The 12,198-nt window shown below is 36.0% G+C and overlaps 1 protein-coding gene across 1 annotated transcript; it reads left to right on the top strand.

The window, feature by feature from the left end:
* Positions 1–7,204: 7,204 nt before the first annotated feature.
* LOC103961267 (beta-glucosidase-like SFR2, chloroplastic) lies at positions 7,205–11,907 on the top strand. The gene is made up of 10 exons (XM_048584538.1): positions 7,205–7,449; positions 8,467–8,833; positions 9,000–9,138; positions 9,381–9,547; positions 9,718–9,939; positions 10,045–10,213; positions 10,309–10,542; positions 10,647–10,796; positions 10,912–11,041; positions 11,544–11,907. Exons 1-10 carry the CDS (start codon positions 7,266–7,268, stop codon positions 11,744–11,746), a joined length of 1,965 nt encoding a protein of 654 aa, XP_048440495.1. The 5' UTR covers positions 7,205–7,265; the 3' UTR covers positions 11,747–11,907.
* The last annotated feature ends 291 nt before the right edge of the window (positions 11,908–12,198 follow it).

The raw sequence follows: 12,198 nt of genomic DNA on the forward strand, positions 1-12,198 counted from the left end.
GAATTTTACACCACGTACGGTAGACTCCATTGTAACTTAGCCAAAAAAATAATAGTTCCCAACTACTGGTTCTCGTTACTTCGTGATTTATAAATTTTTACATAAATTCATACTAATCACAGTTGACAATTGAGTATAAAGTGTGAGTCATTCCAGTTTGAGATTGTAAGTATGCCTTGACGTTGGGGGTGAGAATAACCAATCTCCCACAAAACTTTTTTTTACCAAAATAAAAAATAAAATAATAGTTCCCTTTGTTTTATTTAAAAAAGAAGAGCCTGAACATTGAGTATTAATTAGCAAAAGTCAGCTTGGTTAGCTATGAAATCACCAAAACTAATTTTAATTTACAATTTACAATGATCCTTGTGCAGTTTACAATGCATCAACTATGCACTTATTTGGAAGTGCATTTCAAATGACTAAAAATATTTTTGGTGAAATTAGTTTTGGATTCCAAAAACACTTTAAGCGTTTTTTTAATGAAACATTAGATATGTGCTTCTTGCATAAAACACTTCAAGAGCTTTTTCAGGATCAATTAGAATTTTTACTAAAAGATTGGTTTCACTTTCAATAACATTTTCACAAAAAACACTTTCAATCATTTTGAGCACTTCCAAATGAGCCCTGTACATAAAAAATTAGATTTCCATGTATACTCTAGTTCCATTAATTTTACATATATATGTGTACATCAAATTATGTATATACTAACCAGCTATAGGTCTACTAAAACTTCTCTAGTTAATATTAAAAGATGTTATGCCTCGCACCAATCTTATTTCCTCACTTTCTTCTTAATAGAAAATTTAATGACCAAGATTGAAAATTTATACAAAATCTAGTAAAAAGATTTTCAAAATCCTGTTTATAAATTGGGTCTTTGAATTTAGGCCTAGTCAACCGTTCAAATTTTGATTAGAACCCATTCATTTACCTTAGCGTATCTAAGACGTACAGAAGTATCAAAGCTTAACAATTTTTGTCTTCCCCCTTTATATATATAGATTATGAAATAATTGCAGTTTTCAGGGCAATGACATTACCTCATGTCCAAGAGATTAATATATTTCGATGCTCTGGACCTCATATATGTGCTCATTCTTTTGAGGTGGTCATATAGTCAATGGGTTGATATTGAAGAAATTCTTTTCAGGGTTTTCACTAAAATACATTATTAAAAAGTCGCACATGGAAAAGTTATGGGACCTTTTATGTTCTTGTAAATAATTAATCTACTTTCTTTATTGACAATTGAGTTTGTTGTGAAATTTCAAATTTTGTTATGATATCCGAGCAAGTTGATTCACGTGTGATATTTATTGGTTAAATGTGGTCTATGCCACCCAATTATGTGTTGTGTATTTGTTTAGTTTGGGTATAATCGCATGCGAGAGGGTGATTGAGGACGTGGAATGTTGTTTCACATCAGAAAGTCTTAGTGGTGAACTCATAAGCTTAACTTAAGTGGCATCACTGTTTTGAAAATTCCCGCCTAAGTGCTAGGCGGTTGGCTACGACTCCGATTAATCCCTAGGCGTTTGAAAATTAAGAAATGGCATTTAAGTAGCCCAAACCACTTAAACCACCCTGGCATCCACCTAACCCGCCCATACTCGCCTAGTACCTACCTAGGTTGCGACTCGCACTTAGACATAAAATAGATAACTTTTATTTTGCATTTGATTTTTCTCAATAAATTGAAAGATAATTGAAAGGGGCTTGTTGAATACTTAGATGGACACACATTATATGCTTGTTTCCATGTGTTCATTATGTTCTAATACTTTATAATTTATAGGTTTTTTAGCCAAAATAGTCAATGAGATTTGCATAACGCGTCACTTTGATCCCTGAGATTAAAAATCAATAGAAATGGTCCCTGAGATTGTCCACCATCCATTATTTTGGTTATTCCGTTAAAAACCCCATTAAGTGTGCTGGAGCTCTTGGTTGGAAGTTTGAGCAATTTTCAAAACTTCGTAACTCAATCGTTTTTTAACCAAATTCGACCCATAATATATCAAAATGAAGATAGAAAAGTGTAGAACAAGATTATACCTATTTGGAAGACCAATGGTTGCCGAAGATGGCTGGAAAATAGCCTAAAAGTTGACTGGTCTGCGGGAAAACTGGAAAACTCGCATGAAACTGGGTAAACTTTAAACGTTCATAATTTCTTCAATACTCAACGAAATCTAGTGATTTAGAAACAAAAATCATACTTCTCAACGAGATGAAGAGAATGATACCTTTCTCGATGGTTAATTAATTCGCCATGGTTTGGCTGGAAAACGACTTGAAAGTGGCTAACTTGAGACCAAGATAGCCACTTTTGAGCCATTTTCCAGCCAAACCACGGCTATTTAGCCATTGAAAAAAAATATCATTCTCTTTGTCTCGTCGAGAAGTATAATTTTTTATTTTGAATCAGTCGATTTTGTTGAGTATTGAAGAAGTTATGAATGTTTAAAGTTTACCTAGTTTCTGGCGAGTTTTCCAGTTTTCCTGCGGACCAGTCAACTTTCAGGCTATTTTCCAGCCATCTTCGGCAATCATTGAGCTTCCAAATAGGTATAATCTTGTTCTACACTTTCCTATTTCATTTTGATATATTATGGGTAGAATTTGGTTAAGAAATGATTGAGTTACGAAACTTTGAAAATTGCCCAAACTTTCGGCCAAGAGATCTAGAACACTTAACAGAGTTTTTAACGGAATGACCAAAATAATGGATGGTGGACAATCTCAGGGACCATTTCTATTGATTTTCAATCTCATGGACCAAAGTGATGTGTTGTGCAAATCTCATGGACCATTTTGGCTAAAAAGCCTAATTTATATGTCATTTTATTATGTAATTTTATGTATCATAATACAATTATGTATTTTTTTAAGTATAAACAGACACTTATTTATATGATATATAATAAAATTATTTAAATCCGTCTAGGTGATGATAGTATTTAGGTTCAAATTAATCTTCACGCTAGCAAACAAAGTAGAAAATGCTTGGCTAATGTTAGGATGTAGGGTATATTCTATATGCAGCATAGTTACATACACATAAGTTTAGCTTCTTGCATAAAAACAGCACAAGAGATGGGGAACAGGGAATCTGGGCAACTGCAAGAAACTTTAAATCGACAGTTTTCTATTGGACTGCAAAAATATATCTTTGTTCTAACATTATATAAAATTGAGATTTGTTGGTAATGGAACCTCAAGGGCGTGCGGGGAAGGGGGAGCATTACAATCACAGTCTCCCAAGATATGGTCAAAGTAAAGGGAAGTGATCACCTTCCCTAGTATTCCCTGGCATGCATTCTTCAATATTTTATTAGGAAAGCTAATCAAAAATTTAAAAAAATTTAAGTTTTAATGAAAAATGATAAATAAAGGTGTAGTGAATAATACCAAGGAAAGGTAAAAATGTGGTTTTTCGTTCAAAATGAACAATACCGAAAGTGTTTATTTAAAACTCCCTATTTTATTTTGTTAATATTAGTTAATTAATATTAATTAATTAACATTTGATCACAAGGTTTGACTCGTCAGAGCCTGCGTTCTTCAATATTTTATTTTGTTAATATTAGTTAATTAATATTAATTAATTAACATTTGATCACAAGGTTTGACTCCTCAGAGCCTTGAGAAATATCTTTCTTTTAACTGGCTTGTTTGCTTCTGGAGCCGGCGGCAACTACGAGTCTATGTGCCAAATTAGGAGATTGCTCCACTGTAAAAAGCATAGCTGGCACTGAATCTGAATTGGTTCATCCGTGTAGAACAAAAAACAAAGTTTACAACTTATTTAAAGTCTCAAATCTTTGATTTGATTTGCTCACAAGTGCCACATATCAAAATTTGAGATCAGAAGTTACGTTCATGCCTGCCTGTGCCATAAAATTCTGAGCTCAAACAACACTAATCAGTGAATTTTATTTGTCATAGACACAGATTTAAATAGTGTATGTCATATTCCTGGTGTGAACCTAGAAATATTTTGTGAGCTGTCTCTAATTAAACTGGCTCTAGAGGGCGGCAGATTCTTGTTATATCCATATTTTTCTGCTTGGCTTTACTTCATCTCAATCTCATATATGATGCCATTTAGGTCTAGTTTGATACTGAGGTGATTCTGAAAAAAGTTGGTATAAAAAAAAGCTGGGAGCTGTTTTTGTGTTTGGCAAACATTCAGTTTCAGCTTTTCTTCACAGTTTTGGGTGAAAAAAAGCCAAAACCAAGAAGCTGCGAAACCCAGCTTTGAAAAACCGGCTATTTTTCACATCTGTTTTACATAAAAGTTTACCAAACACTATAATACTACCTTTTTTTTTTCAAAAGCACTTTTACAAAAAATTTTACCAAAAACTCTGCTGCTTTATTTCACAGCTACTTATTCTCACAGCACAGCAGAAGTATCTTTTTTTCAAAACACAGTAATACCAAACCAGCCATTATCTAATTGAATGTTTTAATTAATCTTATATAGCCATTCAATATCCTCAGTAACTCAGTCTACCTATTTTAATTTAAGCATGAGCGTTGAATGAGATTACATGCATGTTTAAATTCTCGCTTATGTAGAAAGCGTTTATGTTCATAAGTGCTTTTGTTAAAAGCACTTTTATATAGAAACTTTGATTAAAAAAAATTTAAATTCTGAAGAAAAAACAATTATAATTCAGAAACACCTTTAATGCCATACGACCTAGGAAGAAGGACATGTTTGAAAGTGCTTGTTGTTTATGTAGAAAACACTTATGTTTGTAAACATTTTTGTTTAAAAGAATTTTATTTGAAGCACAGTACTAAAACTTTTATAAAAAAATTCAAGTTTTTGAACGAAGAACAAAAAGGAACACGATCTCCAGAAAGCACCGAAATACTCAATTACAATCTAGAAACAACATTAATACCAAACCACCTAGGAAGCACAACGTTATTTTAAATTTCATGGAAGCACTTTTCACAGTTCTAAAATAACTCCCAAACATGCCCTACACTAAATTGGGCACATTGAATTAATTAGTACATCAGTGGATGTACCTAACATGCATGTGGCGTAACATATATATTACTGAACTGAGGACCATGAACATCTCCTTATTTATATTGGCATCCTTCATTTTTTTTTTCACCGCAGTAGGTTTTTATTACTTAATATACAGTACGTATAAAATGACTGAAAACAATCAATGGAGCAGCTGCAAAACGTAATGTATAATTTGCAGTCGACAACTGAAAGATGAGGCACCAACAGCTTGGTTTGCCTTGTACAAATGGGGAAGGTTGACGTGACCTATGCATGGATGGATAGGGTTTTTCATGTACGACGTACTATACATGCACACAAAGGAATCACAGTAAATACTAGGAAACAGGCATACATGCATATATATGAAGTGGAAACCCTAGCTAGAATTAAAGGTGGATGAGTAAGCTTTTGTTGCCGTCAAGTGACGTGATCGATATGCAGTACCAAAACCAATCATGTTGAATTTTGGGATAAAGGGAGAGAGCTTCAGGACATGTCCAACGTAGAGGAGCTGTTTGGGTATATATACTTGCTTTATTTTTCTGTTTCTTCTTTCTTTCTTCCCGTTTGGTTTTTGTTTGGGGAAGAAGAAGGAAAGGAACAAAAAACAGACCTGCAAAGATTCTGCAGAGACACGGAGAGAGTGAGTGTGTGTGCATGTGCATCAGTGCATGTGCATGTGCATCAGTGCATGTGTGTGAATTATTTGAATTTGGTGCTCGTCGGCAGGACCACCTATGATTTCTAGGCAGAAGGGTAACATCCATTTCGTTTTTGCTAGTGCAAACTCCAATGCAAAGCTCCCACTCATGAAATTATACTGTTAAAAATGAGCATTACTTAGCTTTGTATGACACGTTTACAGCTGATCCATAATTCAAATCAAATTAGGAAAACAGATTCTGATCATGGATTATTGTGTGTTTACTAAATAAAGAGTAATTACGGAGCCGCACAAAATAACGAAATCAACTCTTAGTTATAGAGAAATAGACTCTTTAAGGAGTAATATTCTGATTCCTAGAAAACAAGTATATATAATCAGGAATTCATCTTTCTTACATATTATGTCCCCACATTATTTCTAAAATTTCAAGTTTGTCCATTCATTCTATTAACCCAGCAACTTGTACAAAATTTTAAAAATCAAATTCATTTCCTTCTTGATTTATGTGAATTAATAAATAGTTTATATAAAATCGATATCATTTCTACTCTAATTTTAGATTGTTCAGTAACAACTTTTTATAGACATCTGTATTCTAACTCCTCGTCAATTTAGTTCCTTCCCAATTCTTAATTCTAAATCCATCCAATTTCGATTACAAATTAGTAATATGTCATAATATATTAAGAAGTCATTTGCTCTTACAAATCAACAGATAAGTTGACATTACAAAATGAAAATTTTATGCTCATGTGTCAAATTGTAACAACAAACAAATATTGATAAAACTTTTATCTTCTAATTTTACAGTTATTCTCTCTAGATACACAAAACTGACACGTTCTCTAATAGAGATTGACCATATCATTATCTGCAAAACCCACCTATATTAAAGTATCAACAAATGTATCAGTTTTATGTCTCTAAACAACGTAATCTCAAAACAAATTAAAGGGATTATGCTTCAAGCACATAATCTTGAAACATTTTAATCAGTCTCTCCTACATTGTATTCACCCCTTTTCATTTCAAGACAACTCATAGATTGAATGGGTTTAGGATAGCTCCATTCATACGTGTCGCCACATTGATTCATTGCTTTCAAATTTGCAAAACGAGCCAAACAAGAGCTACACCATTAATAAAATGCCGAATATAAATGGAATTCGAGTAAGAATACAATTTTAAGACTTTAAGAAAACATGGGCTGGGCCTTAATGGGCTTTTCCAAAGCTTATAACTGGGCCAGTTTGGCCCCTCACCTTCGTATTTTGAACCAAAGGCCCAAGAACACATCCACGCCGCACCCGCCATGCAATTGCAAGCGACGGACATTCACAATCACCTACTAGCGTGCACTCTACTACTCACTGCACAAGAGGTCCCACCCGCCACACAAATTCCGTTACGACACAGTTAACGTCGGTTGCCACGTGGGCGACTCCTATGGTTTCCAGTGCAAATTAACGATAGGCTTTTCCATTTCATATCTAAACGTAAGTAATTCATTTAATAATGCTCAGTTCGAGCTTGGGCGGTTGATTTCAATCAGAAATGGCGGTAGTGCCTCTGTTCGTCACGGTGACGAAGCTCGCTGGGCTACTAGTGACACTCACAGTCGCCGCAAATGCCTACTCTTATTCGCGCTTTTGGAACAAGAATCTCCGCCCGTTCCAGTCTCCGATCGACGATTCCGACGGCGAGGACGACGACACTCTCGCCGACTTCAATCTCCACGGTACCGTAATTTTTCCTAAACTGCTCATACCGTAACCCTAGGTCCACTGATTAGTTCTATAATCTGCTCAAACGTGAAGCTTTGCTTGTTTATATGTGGATGAGTTGACGAAGCTTAGATTTTGGTGCGGTTTGGAGTAGCAATTGATATTTTCTGCTTCTGATGTTTGTGAGGTAGTATGACATTGAGGAATGAGCAAATGAAGAAAATCATAATTTTGAACTTTAATCGAGTTTATGATCCTTAATGACTTGAATTTGTGTTTAATTAAACTCAGTTTTAATGATGGCCATAAGCTGAGTTTAATTAATATTGCTGCCAATTGATGACTTTGATCAATGATTTCGCGGTTTGAGTTGTGTTTCAAAGCTTATTGTGTAATTACTTTGATATTAGACGGTACAACAATTGGTTCTATGTACACGTTCATGCATATTTGTGGAACTTACTGCTAAACCTTCGCTATTTATGAGTTTGATCTTTGTTGTTTTGGGTAAAATTGGGGCTGGAGGCCCGAGTTTGATCACTTAGGCTATGTTATATGAGGGATTTGCGTGTACTAAGGGATTAGAATAGGCTGAATTAGAAATGCAATACAAAAGATTAGATGGAGGGATTTGAAATGAGCATATACAATGCGTTAAGAGGCATTTGCAAATGACTACGTGAAAGAGAGTATTTGTAGAAACGTTGTTTATGTCTTTGCAAATGCCTTGCTGCACTTGAAATTTGAAATATATCAGGTTAGGGAAACATCTACATGTAAATCCGTTGTTTATGTCTTTGCAAATGCATTACTGCACTTGACTTTGAAATATATCTCTAAAGGTTAGGAATACAAGTACTTTGTATTAATCCAAATTTGTTATTATGTCATCAAAGTATTGTGTTTGCTTCGGGTTGCAAATAAAGCGAGATTAGGTTCAGATTTTAGCTCTCAGATTTCAGAAGCACTTGTCTCTGTGTATTTTTCAATGAGTTTATCATAAAAGTATTCTGTAATGTGATGGTGTGCAGAAGGGGGAGATGAATTTTTCTTCGGGTTGGCAACAGCTCCAGCCCATGTTGAGGACAGGCTAGATGATGCTTGGCTCCAGTTTGCAAAAGAAAATCCTTCTGACCAATCAGAGTCACAGGGGAACCTGCAAACAGCAGATGCTATAATGGGTTCTGCTACTGGTGATGGAGGATCTCAGCCAGTTTCCTTACCAGGAAAAGCTGGGAAAACGGATAAGAAAAGGAAGCCTCTTAAGATAGCTATGGAAGCCATGATTAGAGGGTATGAGAAGTATATTGAAGGAGATGGAGGAGAAGAAGTAGAAACACCTGTCCCAAACGAAGAATCCCATCATAATGTAGCTGCATGGCACAACGTTGTGCACCCGTAAGCCTCATTTTTTAAACTTGATCAATTGAAATTTAAGTAAATTGCAAAACAAGACATCATATTGTCATGCTTATTTCTGGTTCTCAAACTTATTTGACACTAATCAGTTTCATATTATCTCGCTTTGTTTTGTGGGTAAAATGGATTCTTGAATCAATCTCAGAGAAGAGAGGCTAAGGTTTTGGTCTGATCCTGATACAGAACTAAAATTGGCTAAAGATACTGGAATCAGTGTCTTCCGAATGGGAATAGATTGGTCACGAATCATGCCAGAAGAACCACTCAATGGGCTAAAAGAAACTGTAAGTCTGATGCTGACTGTTTATGTAGTTTCCAAGCATTTGGCAAATCAGGAATGATACAGGACTTAACTTGCCATATGGGGTTCATCCATGCCTAACATTTTCATAAAAATATGATGTTTGACAAGTTAGTGGATATTGCTTTGATGATATTTTCAGGTTAATACATTGTGTTTGTTCAGTTTAAATGGAATATCTTTATAAGTTTGACTGAATTCTATGAACGATGTCCCTTTTTTTAGGTCAATTATGCAGCGTTGGAGCGATATAAGTGGATAATCAGCAGGGTCCATTCATATGGAATGAAGGTGATGTTAACTCTGTTCCATCACTCATTACCACCATGGGCTGGAGAGTATGGAGGTTGGAAAATGGAAAAAACAGTTGATTATTTCATGGACTTTACAAAGTGAGTCGTCCTTTCAGTGGTAGAGTTACCAGTTCTCTTTTGATGTTCTGATTACTTTCATTGCTTGTGAGACTGTCTAAATTATGCTAGCGGTTACCCTTTTATCATGTAGTCTTCCTTCTCTCCCTTTTCCTTTTGGTCTTTGAATCGTTTGTTGTTTTGCTTTTCAGGCTTGTTGTTGACAGTGTCTCAGATATGATAGACTATTGGGTAACATTTAATGAGCCTCACGTCTTCAGTATGCTTACCTATTGTGCGGGTGCTTGGCCTGGTGGTCATCCTGACATGCTGGAGGCGGCCACTTCTGCTTTACCAACTGGTGTTTTCCAACAGGCTATGCATTGGATGGCCATTGCACACTCAAAGGCCTATGAATATATTCATGAACAAAGGTTTCTCTGCCTCATACAAGCTCTGGAAAGAAGATTTTTTGAAGAATATAACATATGTTGCGTTTAATTATTACTGTAGTGAACTTTGTGTTTTAACTTTGTCAGGTCTTCATCAAAACCAGTAGTTGGTGTGGCACACCATGTCTCATTTATGCGGCCATATGGTCTCTTCGATGTTGCTGCTGTTTCACTGGCGAACTCTCTGACTATGTACTCATATGTGGATAGTGTTTCTGACAAGCTCGATTTTATAGGCATAAACTACTATGGGCAGGTTTCCTCACCTCTCTAACTAATTAAACTGACACCGTCCTCCTCCTATATATAGAGCAACAAAGTTCACTATAGCATTAATCTTCTGCCCTTCAGGAAGTGGTGTGTGGTGCTGGACTGAAGCTAGTAGAGACTGATGAGTATAGTGAATCTGGACGTGGGGTATATCCAGATGGCTTGTACCGTGTGCTTCTTCAGTTCCATGAAAAATATAAACATCTTAATGTACCCTTCATGATTACTGAAAATGGGGTAGCCGATGAGACAGATTTGATCCGACGGCCATATCTGCTAGAGCATTTGCTTTCTGTTTTTGCAGCCAAGACCAAGGTTTGATTCTCCACTGCACTTTTCAGTTGTTTTCTTAATTAAATACCTTAATTTGGTGACCATGGGTGTTATAAATGCGTATGGTTTGATACTTTGATTTATAGGGTGTCCGTGTGCTTGGCTACCTGTTTTGGACTATTTCTGATAACTGGGAGTGGGCAGATGGATATGGTCCCAAGTTTGGACTTGTAGCAGTTGACCGTGCCAATAATCTTGCCCGGATTCCACGTCCTTCTTACCATCTATTTACAAAGGTTAATATTTTTTCTTGGCCTCGCTCATGTGTCTTTCCATGTTCTGCTTCTTTCCCCCTAATACATCACCAATTGTGCTGTTGGCTAAAAGTTTTGGCGTGTGTTTTCATTTCAGGTGGTGACAACAGGTAAAATTACACGTGATGACCGGGCACAAGCTTGGAATGACCTCAATCAAGCTGCTAAAGCAAAAAGAACACGACCATTTTATCGGGAAGTTAATGAGCATGGTTTGATGTATGCAGGTAAACCATGAGGTCTTCAATTCTACATTTTTTTTTCTTTTCTTTGTGTCATCCATCAAGAGGGTGGTTCTGAGCAAACAATCCATCAATAAACATTCTATGATTCGAGTATCCTCATTGAATTTAACATCTTCCATAGGTTCTAACAATTGATATTAGAGCAGGTTTCACCATGCAACTAGGTCAGCCCCCAGATGAGATAACCTATAGGCTAGATTGGTAGGTGAATGAAACTACTGTAAAAAGATAGGTCTACCGTTGAGTCGCTGGACGAGTGAAGCTCCCTTGGGTTCAAACAGAACTCTGTGGTGGTCACTTGGAAATGCACCCTTGTACACCATACAATACTGCAGTTGTTTAGAACCTTCAAATTTTTCCCATGCACGCAGAGGTTAACATATCTTTTGCATTTTTCTTGTTGGCACTTCAAAATAATCGTCCTTTATCATATTCTTTTGATTAATGGATGGCATGTTTGTCCTTGTTGGTATTGTGATAACAGGAGGCCTTGATGAACCGATACAGCGGCCGTATACTGACAGAGATTGGCGATTTGGACACTACGAGATGGAAGGTCTCCAGGACCCCTTAAGTCGCTTCTCAAGATTCATTCTCCGACCTTTCTCCTTCCTCAAAAGGAAACCTAAAAAGAAGAAATCATTGACCGGTGAGGAGAAACTAACAAGCCTTGCCCTGGTGCAATAAATTGAGTATCCTTTGTGATTATCCTTGGGTTTGGCAAGTTCAAGTTGTAATCTCACCAACTTTTCATAATTTGGGTCTTGTGTAATGTCTCAAATGAAAAGTGGAGGACATTGATTACATTAAACATTATTCGTAAATAAGAGATTTTGCAGTTCGCCCAAGTAGCGAGGGAGGGTTAGTTATTAGGTTGGGATTGTGATAGATTTGAGGTTCGATTCCTTTCAATATAACGAAATTAAAAACCATTGCGTACCTCAATGACAATTTTTCATGATGGGTTATTCATCAGGCCCATTGGTTCAGATCCTTATCCCTCTAGATTGGATTGGATTTGCTGATATCATTTTACAGAAAAAATAATGAATACAGATGAAAAATGAACATGCATCATTTTTAGCTTCTTGTATACTCTTGGTTATTCGTGTTCATTGTTTTTGTTTGATTTATTCAAT

The sequence above is a fragment of a genome, unplaced genomic scaffold (assembly GCF_019419815.1).
Source record: "Pyrus x bretschneideri cultivar Hongxiangsu unplaced genomic scaffold, Pyrus_bretschneideri_v1 Contig21, whole genome shotgun sequence".
NCBI lineage: Eukaryota > Viridiplantae > Streptophyta > Magnoliopsida > Rosales > Rosaceae > Pyrus > Pyrus x bretschneideri.

Excerpts from the sequence above, each read along its gene's own strand:
- LOC103961267 (XM_048584538.1), top strand. The coding sequence starts at position 7,266 with ATGGCGGTAGTGCCTCTGTTCGTCACGGTGACGAAGCTCGCTGGGCTA. Across the intron at positions 7,450-8,466 it reads CGCCGACTTCAATCTCCACG|AAGGGGGAGATGAATTTTTC; the intron begins GTACCGTAATTT and ends GATGGTGTGCAG. Across the intron at positions 10,214-10,308 it reads GCATAAACTACTATGGGCAG|GAAGTGGTGTGTGGTGCTGG; the intron begins GTTTCCTCACCT and ends TCTGCCCTTCAG.